Source organism: Chaetodon trifascialis, chromosome 1, assembly GCF_039877785.1.
Source record: "Chaetodon trifascialis isolate fChaTrf1 chromosome 1, fChaTrf1.hap1, whole genome shotgun sequence".
Lineage (NCBI taxonomy): Eukaryota > Metazoa > Chordata > Actinopteri > Chaetodontiformes > Chaetodontidae > Chaetodon > Chaetodon trifascialis.
The window spans coordinates 32,141,734-32,167,817 of NC_092056.1; the positions used below are offsets into that span (position 1 = coordinate 32,141,734).

A 26,084-nucleotide genomic window follows, 5' to 3' on the forward strand; every position below is an offset into this window, starting at 1 on the left:
CTTACAGCATGACATTTCATACAGTTGCTCTAATTTTAAATGATTATTTTGATACGACAGTATAGTCTGTGCTGTTCTGTTTAACCCCTTTGTGCGTCCAGGCAAACACACAGATAGACCAAACCAACCACCTGGTATATGATGGCAAAAACATAGAAACCTCCAAGCAACTACCCTTTACAGCCGAGCAATAAGATTGACTAATTACTCTATAAGTAATACTACTGCTGCTGCAACTACTGCTGTTACTACTGATACTAGTACGAGTGTTGGTAAACCTCATATTCGCTCATACTTCTACAACCTGTATTTCTACTGCTGTTTGTATTTCTGGTATTACTGACACTGTTGCTCCAGATACTTCTGCTACATGTTGTTCTACTAGTAGATCCAGTACTGTGTGTGCTGCTGCTGCACACACGAGCTGTGGTCATTATAGCCTTGTGTTTCAATTTATTCAGGGTCATCACAAACCAAAAGAAAGAAGTGGTCTAAGAAGAAGTCCAGGCTGTGGAGAACACGCTCATGGACTACAGTACATCAGCTCTGGGAAGGTTCCCGGGAAAGCCCAGTGTCTTCACCAGTAGCACTTAGTGGGAGCTGGCGGGGGTGATGTTTCATGTAAAAAACCGCATTGACACTTCAAAGCGATTAGTCACATCCAGACTCTCGTCTGTGGTGCGGTTTAGGAAAAAAAAAGCACTTTGGTTAAGGTTCAGAAAGATCAAGGTAAATGTTAATGAACACACTCTGTCTCAGGTTATTTACTGCCAGTGTGTAAACATAACCAAAGTAAAGTTTATTCATGCTGTATTTCATACAAGCGTTTTTTTGTTTTGTAAGATCAGATACTTTGTCAGTGAACATTTTACTGACATGTTCAGTATCAATAGTTTTGCGACTTGCTGTATATGTTAACAACTTTTCCTCCCCATGTTAATTTAACACGTAATCTGGACGCCACTTGTAGACATGTCTTCTGCTGCTTATGTTTAGGCTGACTTTCTTTGTTTATGCATTGTATAGCCTACTGTACTGTTTTGCAATTGTAGTATTTAAATAGTAAAGGTCCCATATTATGAAAAACTAACTTTTTCTGGGAATTGGGGTATTTGGGGTCTCTGGTGCTGCCACCTGCATACTAAATGTGAAATGAGACCATCCATGTTTTTTTTTGAGTGAGATACAGATATCTGAAAGTACCCTGCCTGCAGTTTCCAAATGAGACCAAGCAGGCACATTTGCTACCTTTCATCCAGCAGCTGCAGCCATCTGCAGTTGCATGTTATCTGCAATCATACACTGCGATCATAAGTCTAGGTAAACATAATGTGAACTGTGGCATCTCCTGGCAGCATATGATCTCAGGCTCTGACTGCATTGTTGCACAATTTCCACATGTGCACTGATACAAACAAATAAAAAAAATGACGGTTCATGCATGTATAAAGCTAAAGAAACATTGCATAAAAGCATTTTCAACCAATAACAGCACCCATGTTTTAGATTTGAATGTGCATGCTCTTGCTAGCTACTTTTTCTCAGCCTGAGGTGAATGCCCAGTAGTGCTGGTCAGCAGTGTCCTCTGTGTGCACTCTGCCCATTCAGGTGTAAATGAGGAGGAGCACTGAAACTAACAGCGCAGTTAGAATGGTCAATTATATTCTTGACCCACCAGTTATGGGTGTGGCAGAAGCAGCTCATTTGCATTTAAAGCTACAGACATCATGGAAATCATAGACCTATGTAACTTACTGAAAAAGCTTCATAATATGGCACCTTTAATGGTGAAAGCGTTACAGTTAACGGAAATATTGTACATTAATATTATTATTCATTAATTAATATTACTTTTTATTACAGTTGTACTGTGACATTCAAGTACAGTATTTGTTTTTGAAAGATATTTTGCAACCCTGTTGGAAGCCATGCACATAACTTTGAGATAAATTTCTTCTGTGGAAAAATGTTTCCACTTTTCAGTATACAAATACAAGAGTATTTCAGTATCAGTGTTTCCCCTAGAATTTTTTTCAGGCCCAGTGGCACCCATCGACAAAACCCTAAACAGACAAGACACGTGGGATGGTGTATTGGTGCAGTTGGATTAAGTCAGATGGCACAGCAAGCCGTCTGCAATTCTGCAATTATTATATTTACATTCAATTTTTTGTTCACCCACACTGTATTCAAGATCACAAGGAGAGGGTGACTTAATAAGGTGCATTTATTACATATACAAATGGAATATGCTTGATTACACATTGGTACTTCAACCACACAGTGTGCATTGTTCTGTGCTGCACTTGAGTTTTCTTGGTTTAGAGAAGAACTTCACCAAGGCTTTGTGGTAGGGGAATTTCCTACACATAATTGAGATTCTATCAGTTATAAATAATTTAAACATTTAACAAACATTAAACATAGAAGTTTTTTTATTCGTTTTATTATAACAGAGTTACATTCATTTGACAATGCCTGGGGAAAAAATGACCCCTCAGTGGTTCTAGTGGAAAACTAGCCTATTGTCTGTGTTATTTTCATAATTGTTGCTTACCAAAAAAAAGAAGCTCAATCAGAATAAAAATATAAGCTAAACAACAAATTGGAAACTTATCATGGGGAGTGTGGTGCAACCAAGGGCTGTATTTATGGTGATTAAGCCATTCAGGATCCCAGCCAGATGTTCTGTGTTTAGCTGTATTTTTTTTTTTTTTTTGACTGGGTTACCAGTCGGACCGGGCCCGCGGTGACCCGTTATACGGGGGTTGGCAATCGGAGCGGGGTCACCCATCGGACAGGTGTCAGCGGCAGTAATGGTCCTCGAGCAGCCCCCCTCTCCACTGCAATCTGTCCCCCTTTCTTCCGTTTCACCTGCACCTGTCATTTTTTTAGAGTTGCCTCTGTTCCTCTCCTTTCATCTATTTTCCTTGGCTCCGGAGTCTGGCAGAAAAACTTCTTTATATTAAGTCCCCGTTTGCACTTAGGGAAAACGCATATGTTTTCATGCGGTTTGGCCTCTTGTTTACAACAGAGTTTTTTTTACGGAAAAACGATCATTTTTAAAAACTCCGGCCAAAGTGGAGATTTCTGAAAACGGCGGCATGTAAACAGGGTTAAACGGCGTTTTAGGTTCCGAAACGTCACAACGTGACTGAATACTTAACGTCATGTGAGCAACCTATGTTTATACTCGTGCCCATAGGTTTGGCATAGTTATGATGCACTCGACGGCGTGTTTATCCGGGTTCATGTAAACAACATTTTTGAAAACGATGTTGTGTGGACGATGTTATTTTTGAAAACGGAGGGGCCAAAATATCCGTTTTCCAAAATACCCTGCTACGTGTAAACGTAGGATAAGTTGTCTGTCGCCCGCGATATTTTTTCTTTTCTTCGGTGGCACCATAGTTGGCTAGCTACAAACCTTAAACATCCCATAAAATATGCCCGCGCTCTCAGCAGCGGTACTTGCATCGTTACTAGGCAACGCGAGTGTGTTGCGCTGCACAGAGGCGCCCCGACGACCCAAATCCTGGACAACGACTCTGGCTATGGGGACATGGAATGTCACCTCACTGTGGGGGAAAGAGCCTGAGCTAGTGCGGGAGGTTGAGCGGTACCGGCTAGAGATAGTCGGGCTCACCTCCACGCACAGTCTGGGCTCTGGAATCCAACTCCTTAAGAGAGGCTGGACTCTCTTCTACTCCGGAGTTGCCCGCGGTGAGAGGCGGCGAGCTGGTGTGGGCTTGCTTATAGCCCCCCAGCTCAGCCGCAATGTGTTGGAGTTCTCGCCGCTGAGCGAGAGGGTCGCTTCCCTGCGCCTTTGGGTTGGGGATAGGTCTCTCACTATTGTTTCGGCCTACGGGCCGAACAGTAGCGTAGAGTACCCGGCCTTCTTGGAGTCCCTGGGAGGGGTACTGGAAAGTGCTCCAACCGGGGACTCCATTGTTCTGCTGGGAGACTTCAATGCTCACGTGGGCAGCGACAGTGACACCTGGAGGGGTGTGATTGGGAGGAACGGCCTCCCCGATCTGAACCCGAGTGGTGTTCTGTTATTGGATTTCTGTGCTAGTCACAGTTTGTCCATAACGTACACCATGTTCAAGCATAAGGGTGTCCATCAGTGCACGTGGCACCAGGACACCCTAGGCCGGAGGTCAATGATCGACTTTGTAGTCATATCATCTGACCTTCGGCAGTATGTCTTGGACACTCGGGTAAAGAGAGGGGCTGAGCTGTCAACTGATCAACACCTAGTGGCGAGTTGGATTTGCTGGCAGGGGAAGAAGCAGGACAGACTTGGCAGACCCAAACGTCTGGGAACGTCTGGCGGAACCCACTGTCAGGGAAGTTTTCAACTCCCACCTCCGGGAGAGCTTCAACCAGATCCCGAGGGAGGTTGGAGACATTGAGTCCGAATGGACCATGTTCTCCACTTCCATTGTTGATGCAGCCGTCCATAGCTGTGGCCGTAAAGTCGGGGGTGCCTGTCGTGGCGGCAACCCCCGAACCTGGTGGTGGACACCGGAAGTAAGGGATGCCGTCAAGCTGAAGGAGTCCTATCGGGCCTGGTTGGCTCATAGGACTCCTGAGGCAGCTGATGGGTACCGACAGGCCAAGCATGCGGCAGCTCGGGCAGTTGTAGAAGCAAAAACTCGGGTCTGGGAGGAGTTCGGGGAGGCCATGGAGGAGGACTCGAGGAAATTCTGGCAAACCGTTCGGCGCCTCAGGACGGGGAAGCAGCTTTCTGTCAACACTGTTTACAGTGGAGGTGGGGAGCTGTTGACCTCGACTGGGGATATTGTCAGGCAGTGGAAGGAATACTTCGAGGATCTCCTCAATCCCTCTGTCATGTCTTCCGTAGAGGAAGCAGAGACTGGGGACTTGGAGGTCGATTCATTCATCACCGGGGCTGAAGTCACTGAGGCAGTTTGCAAGCTCCTCGGTGGCGCCGGGGGTGGATGAGATCCGCCCTGAGTACCTCAAGTCTCTGGATGTTGTAGGACTGTCTTGGTTGACACGCCTCTGCAGCATCGCGTGGCAGACGGGGACAGTGCCTCTGGACTGGCAGACTGGGGTGGTGGTCCCTCTTTTTAAAAAGGGGGACCGGAGGGTGTGTTCCAACTATCGGGGGATCACACTCCTCAGCCTCCCTGGTAAAGTCTATTCCAGGGTACTGGAGAGGAGAATCTGGCCAATAGTCGAACCCCAGATTCAAGAGGAACAATGCGATTTTCATCCTGGCCGTGGAACACTGGACCAGCTCTATACCCTCCGCAGGGTGCTTGAGGGTTCATGGGAGTTTGTCCAACCAGTCCACATGTGCTTCGTGGACTTGGAGAAGGCATTCGACCGTGTCCCTCGCGTCATTCTGTGGGAGGTGCTCCGGGAGTATGGGGTTGGAGGCCCTCTGTTGAGGGCTGTACAGTCCCTGAACAACCGGAGCAGGAGCTTGGTCCGCATTGCCGGCAGTAAGTCAGACCTGTTCCCGGTGCATGTTGGACTCCGGCAGGGCTGCCCTTTGTCACCGGTTCTGTTCATCATTTTTATGGACAGGATTTCTAGGCGCAGCCAGGGGCCGGAGGGGGTTCGGTTCGGGGGCCGGCAGATTTCGTCTCTGCTTTTCGCGGATGATGTTGTCTTGTTGGCTACCTCGAGCCAGGACCTTCAGCATGCACTGAGGCGGTTCGCAGCCGAGTGTGAAGCAGCTGGGATGGGAGTCAGCACTTCCAAGTCCGAGGCCATGGTTCTCGACCGGAAAAAGGTGGCTTGCTCCCTTCAGGTTGGGGGAGAGTTCCTGCCTCAAGTGGAGGAGTTTAAGTATCTTGGGATCCTGTTCAGGAGTGAGGGAAGGATGGAACGTGAGATTGACAGGCGGATCGGTGCAGCGGCTGCAGTAATGTGGTCGCTGTATCGGTCTGTCGTGGTAAAGAAGGAGCTGAGCCGAAAGGCGAAGCTCTCGATTTACCGGTCAATCTACGTTCCTACCCTCACCTATGGTCATGAACTTTGGGTCATGACCGAAAGAACGAGGTCCCGGATACAAGCGGCTGAAATGAGTTTCCTCCGCAGGGTGGCGGGGCGCTCCCTTAAAGATAGGGTGAGGAGCTCTGTCACCCGGGAGGAGCTCAGAGTAGAGTCGCTGTTCCTCCGCATCGAGAGGAGTCAGCTGAGGTGGGTCGGGCATCTCTATCGGATGCCCCCTGGACGCCTCCCTAGGGAGGTGTTCCAGGCATGTCCCACCGGGAGGAGGCCCCGGGGAAGACCCAGGACACGCTGGGGTGACTATGTCACTCGGCTGGCCTGGGAATGCCTCGGGATCCCCCCGGAAGAGCTGGAGGAAGTGTCCGGGGAGAGGGAAGTCTGGGCGTCCCTGCTCAGACTGCTCCCCCCGCAACCCGGCCCCGGATAAGCGGAAGACAATGGATGGATGGATGGATGGATGGATGGATGGATGGTTAGGGCGGCACCGTGACATAGCAGGTATTGCGCGTGCCTCACGGCAAGAAGGTCGCTGGTTCGATCCCTAGGTCGGGCAGGGCCTTTCTGTGTGAAGTTTGCATGTTCTTCCCATGCATGCGTGGTTTCTCTCCAGGCACTCCGGCTTCCTCCCACAGACCAAAAACATGCTCATTAGGTTAATTGGTGACTCTAAAATTGTCCTTAGGTGTGAGTGCGAGCGTGAATGGTTGTTTGCCTGTATATGTTGCCCTGCAATCGACTGGCGACCGGTTCAGGGTGTACCCCACCTCTCGCCCGTTGAGAGCTGGGATAGGCTCCAGCCCCCCCGCAACCCCGGAAAGGGATAGTCGGGTATAGACAATGGATGGATGGATGGATTGATGGTTAGGGTTAGGGTAAGTCTCCAAGAAATGAATGTAAGTCTATGTAATGTCCCCACAAATGATGAAAACCCCCTGTTTGTGTGTGTGTGTGTGTGTGTGTGTGTGTGTGTGTGTGTGTGTGTGTGTGTGTGTGTGTGTGTGTGTGCGTGCGTGTGTGTGTGTGTGTACTTGCAGGAAGTACAGGTTTGTAGCCAACAAAGTGACGACATTATGGCAGGTCCTCAAATCTTCTAAGGGCTGTTTTAAGTGACTTAGTTTTAAGTGTTAGGTTAGAATAAGGTTTAGGATGGGGTCAGGGTAAGGGTAAGGGTTTGGGTTTAGCATTTAGTTGTGACAGTTCAGGTGAGGGTAAGGACTAGGGAATGCATTATGTCACTGTGTCCTTACAAAGCAATACAAGCATAGGTGTGTGTGTGCGTGTATGTGTTTGACTTAACCCAATACTTTTTGACAAAACACACAGTGGCTTAATTTTCAGTGTTGCATAAAAATTAGAGAAATTTGCATTTTTGAAGCAGTTTTTTCAAACAGTAGAGAGTAGAAAATTACCTCACTCCTCTCATCAAAGCAAGGGAAACTCTACAGGAATGCAGTATGAGACCAAAGGTTACATATAGACAGATACAAATTTACACACACGCGCACACACACACACACACACACACACACACACACACACACACACACACACACACACACACACATATATATATATACACACACACACACACACACACACACACAGTGGCCAGCTGTTTTAGAGTCATATATAAAAATGAAGCTTATTCATGATTCTTTTTTTTTTTTTACACATATCAACCAATAGAATAGTTCAATAAACAAAGAGGCAGAAACAAAAAATCAGTAACATTGTGTTAAAACTCAGTACCTAGTTGCAGCAATTTAGAAGCAGAAGCTGATACAAATCAGCAAACATGGAAAAATTTGACAACACAAAGAAAAGGTTACTTGTTTATTAAATGTGCAGTGAAGCATTAAAAATTGGTAAATACTGACTGAAAAACTGCAGAAAAACTAGTCAAAGCACATATTAATCACAACAGCCAAAGATCACCATTATTACAACAGGAAAGAAGGCATAGATCTTGTGTAAATCTATCGAAGGCTATCAGAGGCACTCAACATCTCAATCTGACAAGATGATGAGAGTTCATCAACGTCTTTTTGACTTAAGTCATTGCTGCTCTTAGATCGAAAATGCTTCCCATCTTTTCTGACCACCTGCCCTAAGTGACAGAGGAGGGATTGTAGTATCCATGGTAAGAAGTAAATATTCCCTGACCCTTTGTTAGGTACTGTTTGTATCTTTAGATTGTGATGCACTGAAATCAAACTGCATTCCTCTTTTTTGCAGGGAACATCTGGAAGCCCCTTGGAGTACCAACTTTTTCGCTTGTCATCTAGCGGGTGCTTTATGACATGAGTGCAGCGGAGAGGGAGGGGGAGTGACGTGGAACTTGTGTTGGTTCAAATTTTCACACCAAGTCTGCTCCCTTCTCGATCTTATGTACTGCAGCTTTAAGGGACAATTCTTAATTCAAACGTGAACAAAAGGCTCAACCCACCACCAAAAGTCTAAACACAAGATTGATACCTGATATCAACCCTAAACTGATGTTTAGACATAGGGGTACTGGACAGCAATGGACATCAACTAAATGTAATCAATTAGTGTTTTCTGGGGGGGGTGCTCCAAAAAACAAAAGTGTGACTCAAGTTGGCCAACCAAAATGAATCAGGATTACCACTGTACCATAAACGCAGTGTGATCTCACTTATACAAGTCTCCAGAACAGCTCCTTTGAGACACAGACACATCAGGCACAGATCACATCAATTCACAACCACTGCCATTAACAAAGCAAAAGAACTTTTGGCAGCATGTTGTAAAACAGTGGTGAGCTCAAACACATATAAACTCAGAGTCACTGAACTCATCTGTTTGATCAATTCCTTGCAGTGCTGTACTTACAATCATGCCATTGTGGATTTTTATTAAGAAATGTGAACTTATATCACAAGAAATGCATGAGAAATAACACACAAGAGGAAAAATTTACCTATAAGTTTTGATTCTTACAATTTTGAGTTCCTTCACAATTCTGAATCGATTCACAAATAGTAGTTAATAACATTATGTTGACAGAACAAACATCTGGAAAAAAGGCAAGCTTTTGAGCACATTGTAGATTTAATGACTTAATTATTAGCTCTGCAAGACAAAGGTGAAGCAATTTGTGCATACCCTATTGGCCACAGACCGCTCTTAGCAGAGCAGAGCACCAAACTCAAGCACTAACTGACAAACACACTGCAGCACCACAAAACTTAACCCACTCTGGCAGTGTGAATAAAATAACTCAGCTTTGTCTGTTTCATTTCAAAAGCCCTGTGCCAGTGCAGTGTTTTGGATAATGATGGCTTTCCCCAGTGCTAGCATTGCAGCAAAGAGGGTGTTCTTCACTGCTGGAGCCATAACGATAATAATACACGGCTGACTGCCCTGTCTGTTCTTACACACTCAGACTTCTGTTTGTACTAAAAATGTTGAACTTGTGATGTTGTTCAAAATAACACAACTAACTCAAATCAGTAATTTTGATGAGTAACTTCAATAAAAAGCTGCACACCATCACAAACATTTTGCTTTTGCTTTTTTTCTGTTAGCCAGACAATGACCCTCATCAAGACCAGTTATCTTAAGTGTCAGTCACTAACGTAAATGTCGACAGTACAACCGCTGCGCTGCACTGCACTGAGGCCCAGAAGCTATCAGGGGGCCATGTAGAGAACAGCAGACCTTAATTCCCTGAACTTTTTCTGTTCCTTCCTTTACAGTACTTCCTATCTCCACAGATGTAGTGATAAGCCATAGCCGTATATGTGAGGCCATGTTAGAGACTGCTGTATGGATTTTGATGCCTGTCTATTTATGCACTTACATTACAGGTGCTTGGAGCAGCCTGAATGGATGAGGAAAGACTTGTAGAAATATTTCCCACCTTTAATATACTATCTAAAAATGATGCTGCATTTAGGAGTTCACCTGAAACGTTAGCAGTAATAGCTGTGATTAGCTGATGTTAGCGATGATAGCTGACACTAGCTAACATCGGCTGATAACTGACATAAACTCAGGTTGGTACTTGTTCCAGCAGACCTCTGCCACACCAGCATAACATCAGTTAACTTTAATGCAGCCCAGTTCTATGTGGAAAAACAACAGTGCATTGAAACAGACTTCACATTCTTGTGGTTTGGGAATATAAGGTGAAGTAATGGAAGACGATGCTGTATGCCAGGTGTGTGGCCATGTCAGAGGGTTCAGAGCCGATCTCGGGTTCAGGGGAGTGACATACTGTATGCATTAATGTGCTGATCTGTTAATCATACTGTACACTCCTTGCTCCTCCTCTCAAAACCCTCCTCTCCATACCAAATACACAAAATAAACTGACAGTATCAAAATAAAAAGCAGCCAATGAGTAAAGACATTGTATAATATCAAAATAAACAAAATTCTAAATAAAATGAAATCATCTCTTCTAATCTGTGTTTCAATTTCAGTGCCAATTTTTTTATTTTCCAAAAAATTTAAGTCAAAATTTAAGGTCCTTATTTTAGCCCTATAGTGTATCTGTGCACAGGACTGCCAAAAAAAGTGTGGGGTGAGAGGAGTCATGACATCACATTATTTGGATAAAGAAGACTAAAGGACACAGCCAACAATGTTCAGACATGCTAATGTAGTACTTAATGTAGTACTTTTGATTGCATGTTGCCTTCCACATTATGTGAAATGTATACATGCACTAGATGAAAGAAATTCTGTATTGGCTAGTATAATTATAATTTCCATGGTCATATGGTCTCCAGCACTAAAATGTTTACCAATCCAGTTTGTTTTGTATTTGGTGGGCTGGAATTCACATTAAAAACTTGTTGGTGTTCATGTTTCAACTATAATAGTTGTTCACAGATGCCAGGAAGTCAACTTCTGTCAGCATTAAAAACACTGGAGTGGACATGTTTTCTCTGTGACAAAGCAAACTTTGAACCAGAAAACCAGGAAATGAAATTTTAACATTTAGGTAAAGAAACAACATGGAAGCAATTAACAGCAACTGATGACATTTCAGTTCAAAAAGTTAGCATCGCCGATTGGAAACCCATACTGGTCCAGCAACACTAAAGAGTGTGTCACTGACCTGCTCGTCGTATCTGTAGGTTAGAAAGTGATCTTCTGTGGCATCCTCCATGAAGCTACCCTGAGGTGAGAGGGCGAACTCTGGCAGGAACACTGCACCCTGGGGCTGAGCATCTGCACACTGACAAAACACACACACACAAAGTGTGTAAACAATCAGTATCCAGGCAAAGTGCATAGGAATAACACTAGACCCTAACCCTTTAGATCATGATCATGCACCAAATCTTTAATAACTGAAGACACCCATAACCACTACTTGCCTAACCCTAACCTTAACTCAGGTCTTCACCCTACCATTCTTTTTGTCCACATAAGGAAGACAAGAACCCATAATGTGACTGTGTAAACATATTTGTCACCACAACGTAAGTAATACACGTATACACACACACACACACACACACACACACACACACACACACACACACACACACACACACACACACACACACACGCACACACGCACACACACACATATCCTTGGACCCATTGGTGCAGGATCATGGGTAATAAATCTGACATCAGTCACTCCCAGGTTAATTTAGTGAGCTAAAACCTGGACCTGGTGTTTTCTAAACAGGGGCTGTGAAATCATCTCCCCAAACAGGCCAGGGCCCCCTCCCCTCCCCCCATTCCTTTTTCTCAACTCACAGGAGAGAAAATATGCTCTCGAATATGAACAAACCCTCTGCTGATTCTTCATACATTGTTACAACAGAATACTTTTGATTTCTATTCTCATGACCAGCATAATCCAAGGGGAAGCCTGATTATCAGACAAACAGGGACTGTGACTGTGCTGCACACTGAGACTGGATAGGAATAACTGGCATCTGGCATTTAGAGGGCTCCCCAGAGAGAGACACAGAGACACTGTGTGTGTGTGTGTGTGTGTGTGTGTGTGTGTGTGTGTGTGTGTGTGTGTGTGTGTGTGTGTGTGTCCAGATGACTTGAACTGTATTTACATTAATGGGAGTGTTGTCCAACTACTGTGTAATAATTCAAAATAGAAGAAAATAAACAGCATATGGATTGCACATTACTACTGTATACTACTAAAGACTACATACATACACAATACAACATACAGTATAACACTGATTCTCCACTGGGGTCTGTGCTACTTAACTTAATTTCCCTGTAGCTATTTTTAAAAATCAAGTAATATTTTAAGTAGTAAACTATTTTCTTTTCCTTCTAGACAGCAGGGTAGAGCAATCAAACACTACTTGTGAAATTGATATGGCATTTTTGTTGGAAACAATCCAATATTCACTCCAGTTTTAGCTTGGTGTAGATGTTCTCCATATTATTCAAAGGAAGACAGGACTGTGTACTGGTTCTCTTTTGTGTTGGCTAGTAGAGTAAACTGATTCTTGAGCTCTATGCTAAAAGCTGTCTTTGTTTCAGGAGCTCTCTTTGTTTGATGGCATCAAATACTTTGCCCCCGATTAGTGGTGCAGGTGGCTCGTAGCCTGATCTTTGCTATTGCCAGGTAGTGTTCGCTGTTTACATTTGACCCTTGGTGGTGTCTTGTATAGATCTTCATCATTTGTAGTTGATAATGAAGATTTGATTTACAGCCCTTGAACCCTTCAGGGGATCTCCAAGTAAGTTTATGGATGTCTTTGTGTGGGAAGAGTGGGCCACTGATCACACAGCGGGTACTAAAGTAGAAGTCAACAAGTCATTGTCGTGGACAGAGCTCAACATTGTTGATATGCCACTGAGGAGGTCATGGGTGGGTACATATGGTTTGTTTATGGAACCAAGGATCTCCTTTCAGCCCCTCACTGCAAAATTATCACACAGACATTAAACAGAGTGGAGGAGTCATCCACTCCTTAGAAAAGACCAGCTTTTAGAACAAGGGTTGCAACAGAGGTGAGACAGGAGATAGACAGATAGAAATGGTGAAACAACATGAATTCAGCCTTTCAAATAATGTCAAACTCATAAATCACATTTAACAAAAGGGTTAAAGAATGCAAATTATCATTAACCTTGATATAATTTCTTAACATATCATATCATGATGAACAAAATAGGGAAAGAAATGCTACTTACATTGAAAGTAGATCAAAAGACACATGGCAAACAGCTCAAAGCCCAACGCAAGCTCAAGTGCCCCCAGATTTGTGCAGCAAATACGTTTATTCAGTTTCTACCGTGATTTCTGGTAGTGGTATTAATCTGGAAACAGGGCGTATATATTCCTGTCCTTGAATCATAACCTTTGCACTCCGGACCTCCCCATCCTTTCCAGGGTAGGTTTCAGTTATCCTTCCAATAGGCCATGATGCTCGAGGATTCTGGGGATCAACTGCCATCACCATCTGGCCTGAATCCAAGTTCTCCTTGTCAGTCTTCTATTTCTTCCTGATTTGAAGGTTTGGAAGGTAATAGCTAATGAAGGCGGTCGAGAAATTGTCGGCTAAAGTGCGACTGTGCCGCCATCTTCTCCTGCTGAGGAGTTCCCTTGAACTGTAGATTGCTTGCGGAAGAGAGGAGTCAGGCCCCATCAACAGCATATTGGGTGTTACTGGGTCTGGATCAGCAAGGTCAGAATAGACATATCTGAGAGGTTTTGAATTCAGTATGCCTTCCACTTCAATCAGGACTGTGTGTAGGACTGTTTCTGAAGTTGGTTGGTTTCCTAGTGCAACATTGAGGACCATTTTTATTGACTTTATTTCTCGTTCCCAGCTTCCACCAAAATGTGGGGCTGATGGAGGATTGAATTAGAAATTCACTTGTACATATGCCAGTCGCTGCTTCAAGTCTGGCGCCATGGATTGGAAAGCATTTTGTAATTCTACCTCTCCTGCCTTGAAATTAGTTCCACAGCCAGAGAGGACTTCAAAGGGTTTCCTTCTGCGTGAGACAAATCTTCAGAAGGCCATTAAGAATGTATCTATATCCATATTATCAAATAGCTCAAGCTGTATGCAGCATGTTGTAAACAATATGCCCCAACTTTTCACCGTACATCGGCCAATTTTCACCAGGAAAGGTCCAAAACAGTCCATACCTGTAGACCAGAATGGGGGCTTAAACAGTCTCAGACAGGCCGGAGGAAGGTCTGCCATTTTAGGAATGACAAGAATGGTTCTCCATCTCTGACAGGTTTGACACTGATGTTGATGTTGCCAAATAGCTTGGCGACCACACAGGATCCAGTACCTGCATCTAATTTCCCCTAGGACATGCTCAGGGCTTATATGGAGCAATTTCTCATCATAATGCTTGATGATTAGGTTGGTTATGGGATGTTTTGGATCCAATATAATCTGATGAATGTTGTCATAATCTAGGGTTTCTGCTCTTCAAAGTTGACTTCCCACTCTAATGAGACTGAGAACAGGGTCATATTCTGGTGAAAGGGGGAGTAATTTGTTGCCTTTTGGTATGGGATTATCAGTTTTTAGGGCATTGAATTCCTCTGGGAAGCACTCTGATTGGGCCCTTTGCAGGAGATGCTTCTCTGAATTCAAATAGCATTGGGCTATGTTTGAGTTGTGATCTGCCGCCCCAAAAAGGACATTCTTCGTCTCCGTAACCCGATCATCCCAGTTGCTATACATGTATAGATCAGGGAGGTTTGTGCTATCTGACGTCACTGTGCCACAGAACATGGATTTCCTGAGTTCCTTAGTTGAGTTGATGGCCAGCAGTTTGTGTTCAGCAAGAGGAATGGAGGGCCTTGACTCCATTGGTGTTGCTGAGAAAGCTCTTGGAGGGTTTTGCCCCATGTTAGATCATCAAATGGATTATTCTTCGAGTCAACGCATCACCAGCTGTGTGTTTCAGTTACAGTCTGAATCTCTGCTATTCTCATGCCAACAAACACTGTGTATCGACAAGAGTCAGATGTTAGCCAGACCTAGCCATGATGAAACTGACATGGTTGTGGGCATGTTTGTCTTTGGTCTGAAGGTAGGTGACAGCACCATACACATGTTCAGAACAATCACAGAATACATGCGAACGGGATTCAGAGGTGGCTGTGTTGGCACAGGAGGGCAGATAACAATGAGGAAAGTGAATGTTGGGCAGATTTTGTAGTTCCTGCTCCCATGCTGTCCATTTTTCCAGTAAGTTTTGATGATGTTATCCCATCCTTTTTCTTACTTCCATAGATCCTGTACTAAGACCTTTGCACTGGCTGTGAAAGGGGTCAGATAGCCCAGAGGATCATATTGGCTTGCCAGCACTATGTACATATTTCTCATTGTAGGTTGATGGCAGATGATAGTTCTATTTTTGTAAACTAACATGAACTACCTGTAGCACCTCTTGTGGAGTGGAGGCAAGGTAGGCTAACAGTAACAGTAACATGCTGACTTGTACTTTATCACAATTCCCATCTTTGTTGCCCATTCTATGCTTGATTTGTTTGTTTACATGTAGTAATAGTGTAGTTCTACCATGTGACCATACTGTTATCTACTGGTCATGTATAGTTAGTCCTCTGCAATACGTTAGTGATTATTTACAATTGTATTTTACCAGTATTAAGAAAAGAATTACATATTGTCATTCACAGTAAGGCTGGGAAGCATTCATTCTGCGTTGTTTAAGTAATCATGTGTATTATGCTGAAAGTTTTGAATGATGTACTGCCAGGAAATCATCATCAATCATTGTGTCTTTTTCTTTTATTTTTTCTTTTATTAAACTTTTGGGTTAGTTTTCATATTGCTTTTACTTTGTGTTCAATGGGTCATGGTGGAGGCCTGATATCCATTTCTGAATGTTAACCTTGGATGAAACAATGAAAGGTTTTATAAAGGATATGTTCTCTTCTTCAGCTGAAATGAGGGAGAAGAGAGTGGATCAAAACAGCAGATGCTTTTTTGAACAATTGCTCTCACACACTCTTACATACAGTGGCTTGCAGAAGTATTCATAACCCCTGAACTTTTCAACATTTTGTCACAGCCACGAAAGACCAACACAAAGTGGAACACAATTGTGAAGTACAAATAAATTTACAAATAAAAAACTGCAAAGTGCGGTGTGCATTCAGCCCCCTTTTCTCTGAGTGCAACCAATTGCCTTCAGAAAGTTGCCTGATGAATGCTGAATGATCGAATGTTGACCTAATGACTAAATAGATTCCACCTGTGTGTAATCTAATCTCAGCACAAATACAGCTGTTCTGTGATGGCCTCAGAGTTTTGTTAAGAGAATATTGGGGAGAAAACAGCATCATGAAGTCCAAGGAACACAACAGACAGGTCAGGGATAAAGTTGTGGTGAACATCTCACAGAGCATTGTTCAATCCATCATCCAGATATGGAAAGAGTATGGCAAGAAGAAAGCCATTGTTAAAAGAAAACTATAAGAAGTCCCGTTTGCAGTTTGCCAGAAGCCATGCGGGAGACCCAGCAAACATGGGGAAGAAGGTGCTCTTGACAGATGAGACCAAAAATTAACTTTTTGGCTTAAATGTGTGGCGGAAAACTAACACTGCACATCACTCTGAACACACCATCCTCACTGTCAAACATGGTGGTGGCAGCCTTATGCTCTGGGAGCACTCCTCTTCAGCAGCGACAGGGAAGATGGTCAGAGTTGATGGGAAGATGGATGGAGCATAGGGCAATCTTGGAAGAAAACCTGTTGGAGTAGGCAAAAGACTTGAGACTGGGGTGAAGGTTCACCTTCCAGCAGGACAACAACCCTAAACATAAAGCCAGGGCTACAATGGAATGGTCTAAAACAAAACATACTCATGTGTTAGAATGGCCCATTCAAAGGCCACAACTAAATCCAATCAAGAATCTGTGGCAAGATCTGAAAACCCTCGCTCTCCATGCTCTCCATCTAATCTGACTGAGCTTGAGCTGTTTTGCAAAGAAGAATGGGCAAAAAATTCAGTCTCTAGATGTGCAAAGCTGGTAGAAACATACCCAAAAAGACTTGCAGCTGTAATTGCAGCAAAAGGCGGTTCCGTAAAGTATTGATTCAGGGGGCCTGAATACTTTTGCACACTGCACTTTTCAGTTTTTTATTTGTAAAAAAAAAATAAAATCATGTATAATTTTCTTTGTTCTTCACAACTGTGTGCCACTTTGTGTTGGTCTTTCACATAAAATTCCAATAAAATATATTTATGTTTATGTCTGTAACGTGACAAAATGAGGAAAAGTTCAAGGGGTATGAATACTTTTGCAAGCCACCGTATGCTTATTGTTAGTCTCGCTTACTCTTTTTCCGTTGATCTGCTCTTTTTTCACATCTGGAGTCAACTCTACCTTTGCTCTTTCTTTACTGCATGCACTGCATTGTTTTCATAGTACATCCACTGCTGTGGTTCCAACCAAGAAAGTCCCCAGCAATTGCCAAGGCAGCACAACCATCTTACTTCCTGCTGATGAGTGGGTACATTTATCATTTCATTCATCCTCTGTTCATAGAAGGAAGGTTAATAAATTCTCATTTAGACCAAGCTGTTGTCCAGTGTATTCCTTTGAAGTAGAGACGGATCAATTTAATCGAGAAGTCGCAATTTTGAATAAGACCAGGTCCAGTGTGAATTTGAGGCGACACCAATGTCTACACCAACAGTCAGTTGGATAATTATTTTAATCGCCTGATTTTATTTGCCTCCTTGCAATCCTGAAATGTTTAAATCTTGCTTCAACCCCCTTCAGTCAAGCGCAAGTCTAGCGAAAGTGTAACCACTTTTTACCATCTCATTTGTTTCCATTTTAACATCAAAAATATTACTTTATTACGCAGGTTCAAAGAAAGCAACTGTGGCTTGTTACTTTTTGCCACTCTTTGGTGCACTAGACTGAGAGTACTTCTCTAGCTGCCTACAATTTATTTCAACAGCTGATGACTCACCCATTGTGTGAGAGAATTTGAGCAGTTCAATTCAGGGTCAGTATGAACAGAATGAGCGGGGTGACACTGAAAACACAAAGTCATACCTTAAAGGGGCAGGATTTTTGTCCATACTAAATAGTAAATGGACTACATTTATATAGCTCTTTTCTAGTCTACCAACCACTCAAAGCATTTGCCACTTTCACCCATTCACAAAGCAACGGTAAATTGATGCTGTGATGCAATTTGGGGTTCACTTCCCAAGGACACATCGACATGCAAAATGGAGGAGCCAGGTATTGAACCACTGACCCTATGATTAGTGAGAGGCCACTCTATCACCTGAGTCACAGTCGCCCTTCTAGACAAGTACACACACATACCCACACACTCAGAGAAAGTCAGGTTGTCCTGCTGTGAAGTTACTGTCATAGCCATGAAGTGCAGCAAAGAGCAGTTTACTTACTTCAGAGAAGCCAATACTGGGATAAGAATACAAGGAGGGCAACCCCCATCCTAAGGGACAACATGGTGTACCGGTGGAGGCAGCTGTTACATAGACTGAGAGGGATTAACTGTTTAAGCCATTAGCAAAACTCTTGTGCAGTAGGTCAGATTTCAAAGCTTGAGGTTGTTCATATCAAGGAGGATGGAAGATAGAATTTCTTCAGCTCCCGTATCTGTTCACAAATACTTTAGCAGGGGTTCTGAAACATTTTCTGGGTCAAGTCCAATATACAGTCATGTGAAAAAATTAGGACACCCCATTACATATTCAGTTATTCATTAAGAAATTTTCACATATTGATGTCTAATCTTGTTTTTAATAATCTCTGGAAAAGAATGTGATCTAATTACAGGTAAACAACAAAAAATAACAATGTTTTACTCATTAAGCAAAAGACATCACCATAAATGCATATTCTAACTGAGGAAAAAGATAGGACACTCTACCCTCTAATACCTAGTGTTACCCCCTTTGGCTGAAATAACTTCAGTCAGACGCTGCTTCTAACCCTCTACCAGTCGCTGACATCGGTCTGAGGAAAGTTTTCCCCAGTCCACAATGCAGAGTGTTTTAACCTGTGTGATGTTTGAGGGGTTTCTTGAATGCACAGCCCGTTTCAAGTCACCTCACAGCATCTCAATGGGATTAAGATCTGGGCTTTGACTGGGTCATTCCAGGACTCTCCACTTTTTAGTTTTCAGCCAGTCCTTGGTGGATTTACTGGTATGTTTAGGGTCATTGTCATGTTGCAGGATCCAGTTCTGCTTCAGTTTAAATTTTCTTACTGATGGTCTCGCATGTTCTTCAAGCACCCTCTGATACACTGTAGAATTGATGGTAGATTCTATGATGGTGAGCTGGCCAGGTCCTGTTGCAGCAAAGCATCCCCAAACCATGACACTTCCACCTCCATGCTTCACAGTTGGTATGAGGTTCTTTTCCTGCAATGCAGCATTTGGTGTCCAGATAATTAAATTTTACACTCATCTGTCCAAAGAACAATATTCCAGAAGTCCTGTTCTTTGTCTATGTTCTCTCTGGCAAACTTCAGTCTGGCCTTAATGTTTCTCTTAGAGAGCAAAGGCTTCCTCCTTGCACATAGGGTGACCAGATCCCAATTTACCACATGTGGGACAGGGACTACATCTGAGTGGGACAATGTGGGACACCAAGATGTCGTGGTTGTCTTCAATAATTAATTTTTAAAAATCTACCGGTATTCTGCTCAAGTATATGATATTTTATTTTAATGCAACTTTCCCAGGTTCATGTAAGATAACAACAAAACCTTAGCTCAACTCCAAACACCACAACATTAAAGTGTTTGTTCTGAACAATAATGAACCATATTCAAGTACAAGATGTAGGCTCCTGAAGAAGGCTCCATTTGCCTATAGGCTCAACAAATCAAATCCAACAATCTGAACAAAAAAAATGCTGCAAGGAGTTCACCTCACTCATGCAGTTCAGAATAACAGACTAATTAGACCTACATGGAGGAGTAAGTGGTTTCCCACTCTTTGTTGTAGCTGCATTTCCTTTTTTTACGAGTCGTGCCTTCATCTTTTTCCTCCATGTCTCCTGCTGCATGCCGAAGTGATGCTGTTGTTTTTGGCGGTGTGGGCGGGCAGCGGGCGCGCGCACCTGCGTCTAGCTTGATTGACAGATCATCCCAGAGCCCACCCCGCCCCCTGATGACAGCTCTCCCGTCTCCCGACCACATACACACAGCTGTTTGATAAGCGCCAGATTATAGCCTACGGTGAGACTGCATTTCAAAAAATCAAGTGCCACTGTCAATAAATGCGGGACATTATCTCAATTTGCGGGACGTGTCTCTTTCTGATTGTAGAGGCATGCACTTTCACATCAACAGTCGCCCGTGGCTGCTGTAGGTCCTGTTATGAGATTTTACGGTTTTTGGAGACTTCTTTAAGCATCTTGTGGTCTGCTCTCAGGGTGAACTTGCTTGGACGGCCAGACCTGGGCATGTTGGCAGTTGCTTTGATTTCAGCCAATTTAAGAGGGAAAAAATGTGGGGGTCCTTATTTATTCCTCAACAGAAATTGCATTTTTATTTGATTACATTTTACAGAACGTTTTAAAAATATTTTTACTTGTTTAATTATATTACTTGAATCTCTCAGTATTGTTAAAATAGATATTAAATATCCATATGTTTAAATTTGACAAAAAAGACACGTTTTCATAGGGTGTCCTAATTTTTTCACATGACTGTATATGTTCCAGACCATTGGTATGAGGGCTGGTGATGATTCATTCAATCCTACCACAAAATCGTCTCAGTGGTTTTTTCTGCTAGTTACCTTGATCATTGATCATATAAAATAAAACCTTGTGCAAGAAACAGAGGTTTACTAAGTAGTGGATTTTAGAATGACTGATTTTAAATCAGGTTTATTTGAGGTGCATTCAGAGACTAAACAGCTCACTTTTGCTTTCAATTTCTGTGCTATTTCCCTATTCTATTGGAATATTGTGTAAGTACACTTTAAAATGGGCACCAGTCATCTTGACACCAGAGAAGGCAGAAGCACGCACTGACCACTTCCTTTAGGTGCCCATGTTAACCAATTGGGCACACAGAGCATGCCATGGCATAGAGCATGCCATGGCACAGAGATCTACGGCCAGCTCATAATCTGCAGTGATGGTTTCATCGTTCCATTTTCTCCATAAACTGCAAGCAAATCTAGCTAGAAAACACAATGATAATCTATTATTTATAATTGTGTAGCAGAACTGGCCTCTAACTGACCTTCTCTTCTCCCCTCCGCATTTCTCAGGACAAATGCAGTTGTAAAACAGACTAACTTTTAAGAATTATTTACCATCTGGAATGTCCACAGGTAGAGAGAGACAGGATGTCTGGCTTAGAGACATCTTCTCTACACTTTCCCAATGAAGTGGGATTACCAATACCTTTACATCAAAGATTATCTTGCTCACAATGTTTGTCATGAGGATGCTAATGCTCCCTCATGATAGCCCATGGGAGATACGGACAATAAAACGGGAGAACGGGAGAACAAAGGTGAGACCTCAGAGGAATCCACAGACCAGATCATGCTGATGGGTTGTGAATTAGACAGCCCTGAAACAAACTGTCGATCTGGGTACCTTGGTTTCTAGTAGACTAGGATAACTGAATCTCTATATTTAACTTAACTTTGGATGTTTTCACATTACTAAGCTCATAATCTGTATAATATCAATGTTTTTCCCGTGTTTGTATCTTATAAAATGACAAAGCTGTGATTTTAACTTTCCTACAAAATTTGTCTGACAGCCTACTGATTAGGCACGCCCCGGAGCAAGATTTAAATGTCTGCAGCCGCAGCATGAACGCAGTGTGCGTTACTCAGTTAGTTTGTTTTGTCTGTCCTCTTCTAGTCTTGTTGTCCTTTTGTCTTCGTGTTTTTGTTCTGTCGTTTTCTAAATCTCTTGTACTGATTTCATTTTTCAGAAGACGTATTTTTCAAGTTTGCTCTCCTCAAAACTTTAATTTTTACTTGCCATGCTAAGCCGCATGATTTGTCTTGTTTTTCTAGTAAAATTCTCGTCAAGTAATAATTATTTTGGAGACACTTTTCGACCGGCCCTCAAAGAGGTTATCAATCTTATTATTGTTAAATCTAAAGTCTTGCTCTGCGATTACCAACCAAGTTAAAGACCTGCAGCCTGCTGCTAACCCGCTAGTCCGGGTCAGATAACCATCCAAAGCCGTTCCTCACCTGTTGCCGACACCGTAGAGCTCCAGCTCCTGAAGCATCTCTGTCCAACATCAGCTCTCAATCTTGTTGCGCCTGGTTTGTCCACTGGACCTCCGAGCAGATCGAGCTACAGATGACTACTGTAGCCTCTTCGTGTCAGTTTGGAGCAGACCTCTACAGGAACGTTGCTGACAAGTAGGCATGCATGAAGCGGGTTTGAATAAGAGTTGGTCCGCGAGGTTATGATACTGTTAATTTACTTAAATTCTCTCAACCATTTATTTATGCTTAATAAATGAGATTCTGATTTAAGTCGTGGTTAGACGGTGTCCTTTTGAGCTGAATATAAATGATCCCTGTATTCAGAGTTTACACTTCAGATCATCAGACTGGTTTACGGTTAGTTCATTCGTTAGTGTTTCATCAGCGTTGTAGCAGTTAATTTCTGCGGTCTTTCTAAGCTGAGGAAGGTGGTGCCCTGATATTTTATCAACGAATGCAACATCAAATTAAGTAAATTCCCCTACAATTGATATAAATGATATAGATGACATAAATCAATGGTTCTCAACTTGGAGCTGCACAGTTAGATGGTGGGTCCATGGAGTACAGAGGATGGAGCTGGATGATAATCTGATTCTGCAGAATGAGTGAATTATGAATGAAACAGTGTTTTTGGCTTGTTTCCTGGGATTGGCAGAATAATCAATGTTCAGTGTCAGGCTGGACTGGGCCTCTTCCATTGGTGAGTAACATTAGATCTGTGCATTTTCTGAATTCTTTAATATTCTGTCCAGTGAGCTAACCTAACCAATATCTTTTAAGGCTATTTTTACGTTTACTATGAGCAATGTTACTATACTGTTATTATGAGCTTCATTACATCTAACTAATCCAGAGGATATAATAGTGACTGGGCTTGGAGACTACAGCTTTATAATAGAAAGAATATGTTTCAAACTGAAGGTGTGGGCTTTGAAAGACAGGGACAGGGAAGCTCGAACAGAAATATGTTGATTGTTGCATTATGACAAATGTAGGATCCAGTACTTTTTGAGCTTGACCCTTAAGGTTCTAAAAGTCGGGACACCTCTAGTTCTGCTGCTTTGATTTGACTATTCGTTTTTATCAAGTGCATTATATTAGTCCCGCAACTTTAAGTGCAATACATCTTTAAATTAATCATGTTTTCAATGTAGACATACTCACTATAGGACCCTTTAAAATACTGGTTTCTGCATTTCTCTCCTGTAAATGAACCGGATTTTCAGCACATCAAACAGGCACACAATGTATTTTGTCCTTTATCTAATTCAGCGTACAAGGCTCCTGTAAGATAATCTTTTCTTATTATAGAGGCTAAAAGAGTGAGAGGAAAGGCTTTGATCTCATCATGTCTAAATATACAGGATCTATTTTGACCCTGAACACCCAGTCCACCACTGAAGTTTACAGGCACACTTCTGACTATACAGTCTTTATTGTCTTTACAGTCTTAATAACTGTTTCATGGATTATACTGATGAAGATGTTTTCTACTTACAGAAAGAGCTGAAAGTTTAAGTGTGAGAATATTCAACCACCTACTACGTTTTTACACCCACGATCTGAGCCCTATTAAAGACTACAATCAGTATGTGGCTTGGTAATGACAGATGTACACAGTGAGTAAAGCAGTAACATATAGTAGTAATTCAGTGTTTAGTTCTGCTGCTTCACTTGGAGGTAGTGTGTGTCTGCATCGGCAGTCTTCCATCTGTTCATACTGAGGAAATGAAGAGTGAAAAAGTCATTCTTAATAAGGGATGTTTATGTCCATGCATGGGCTTTTGTTAACGGGTGACGATCTTTGGGTGACACCCAAACTCTGGAGTAATACAGCCATGAAAGGTAAGCCCATACTATGCAGACTGGGTTTTTAGTTGCACAAGCAGGAGGAAGAGTTGGACACATAGCAGAAAGAATCCAACAGACTGAATTCCGTCAACAGAAGGACCACAGTCACTTGGGTTTAGAAACATTTTAATGCCCATTGAAAAAATCCAGTACAAAGGCAAGCATCAAATGAGGATGTATCTTCAAAAAGAAACCCCAAGACTTAGTGAGAGGAAACAAAAAGCAGCCTCTCAAGCATGATATGATCATTCCACTCTGCTCTGGCTATTAGATTATGACATGAAAAACGTGCGTTTTTACATGATTATTGCACAAGATGAGACACCATAGGTCAGCAAACATCTGCTGTGGACTTTGAAAGTATCAAATTTCACAACAATCTGATTAGCAGTTATCTTGCTGTGAGCCAAAGTGCTGGAAGAACCAACCAATGCATGAACCGCCCTACACCAACATACTGCTAGAAGGGCAAAAATTTATTTGCCATTCAGGCTCATTGACTGATGTTTTGACTGATTTTTACCAAAAAATACACAGATTTTTTAAGATAACAATCAGTTTGAATGATTGTCACCATGATGTTATGTTCTCTTACAAAAACGTTTCTTATTGGGAGTAGATTACAGTAAAGTCAGTACTCCAATACTACGACTACTTCAATAAGAAAAGCTCAAAATGTGTGTAGTGATAAAAACTGAAGGAAATAACTGAAAGAGCTGCCAGTTATACCAAAGTCCCACAGAGTAAAAAATAAAACATCGACTCTATTATTAAAAAATTACTGCGATGGTCATGCGTATTGCCGTTTATGCTAACACCATTCCTTCACCAATTTTCTATCAATCATGAAAATCAATCACCATCACTGTCAAAAGATTGCTGTGTGCTTGAACCTAAACTTTATTTGTATAGCACCTTTCATACAAAATTTGCAGTGCTTTACAACAAAGAAATCAAATGCAACAAGTGCTTCACATGAAAAAAGACATTGAATGGACATAAAACAGGGAGAGAAAATTAGTGAAAAACTAGCGCTTTCTAGTCTGAGTCTGCGCTTTTACAACACAAATCTGTATTTACCCATTTGCACATATTTGTATGGTGGCTAAGCCACCTGCTCATTGCGAGTGTTACCCATTCAAACACACTCACACACACAATGGCACAACATTAATGTACAACAAGATGGAAAATATGAAAATAGAGGCGTAAAATAATAATAAGTAGTAGTAGTAGTAGTAGTAGTAGTAGTAGTAGTAGGAAGTAGTGGTAATAAAATAGAGTTCTAAATACCCTAAAATGCATTCCAACGAGGAAATCAGATGCACCAAATTCATAGACATTCACATAGAAAAGACATACAATGAAGATAAAAAGAGGGATAGAAAATTAATGGAAAATAAGATGGAAAATAGAACCACTGAATAATAATTTAATAATAAGAATTTGTCATAGCTAGTGAAAGACTAAAGTCAAAAAATATGTTTTTAGCTTTCTTTTTAAAAATATTCAGCGAGCTGGCTTCCCTAAATTCTATCGATAGTGTGTTCCAGAGATGGTATATATCACAACACAGTAATTGTTCTGTAAATTCAGTTAAGAAATGGCTTAAAATAACCATTCGGTGTCTAAATCCAAACCAAGTCGATATGACAGAAGTCACAACCTTTTTTTGTAACAAGATCTTCTCCCTCATCTTGGCTTGATTGGGATGCCTCCTGCTCTGTATTTACAATTTCACTCTCCCCCTCCATGTTTTCCTGTCATTATCTTTTTCTGTGGTTTCATGGTTGGCATACCAGCATAGCGGTGCATTACCACCACCAACCACTGCTTTCATCACTTGAGAGTGTGGTAAGCAGACCTGCTGCTCAAATGACATTACCTTATGAGGCAGCTGGATTCTCACATGATTGCTTCTCTTGATCTTGTCCAGCCCTGATTTGGTCACAACCTGCCCCAAATATATAGCAGAGACACTAAGGAATATCTCCCGTGCTATAAACAGTATTGTATGGTATAAACCATC

At 42.3% G+C, this 26,084-nt stretch overlaps 1 protein-coding gene across 5 annotated transcripts in view; it reads right to left on the bottom strand.

Moving 5' to 3' along the window:
- adamtsl3 (ADAMTS-like 3) overlaps positions 1–26,084 on the bottom strand; it is a 315,350-nt gene that overhangs the window by 252,469 nt on the left and 36,797 nt on the right. For 4 of the 5 annotated variants that reach the window (XM_070967624.1, XM_070967595.1, XM_070967615.1 and 1 more), the window contains exon 3: positions 11,078–11,197. The exons of the other annotated variant lie outside the window; for it this stretch is intronic. In XM_070967624.1, the coding sequence (XP_070823725.1) occupies positions 11,078–11,197 (120 nt within the window). The remainder of the gene's footprint in view (positions 1–11,077; positions 11,198–26,084) is intronic. 5 annotated transcript variants of the gene reach the window in all.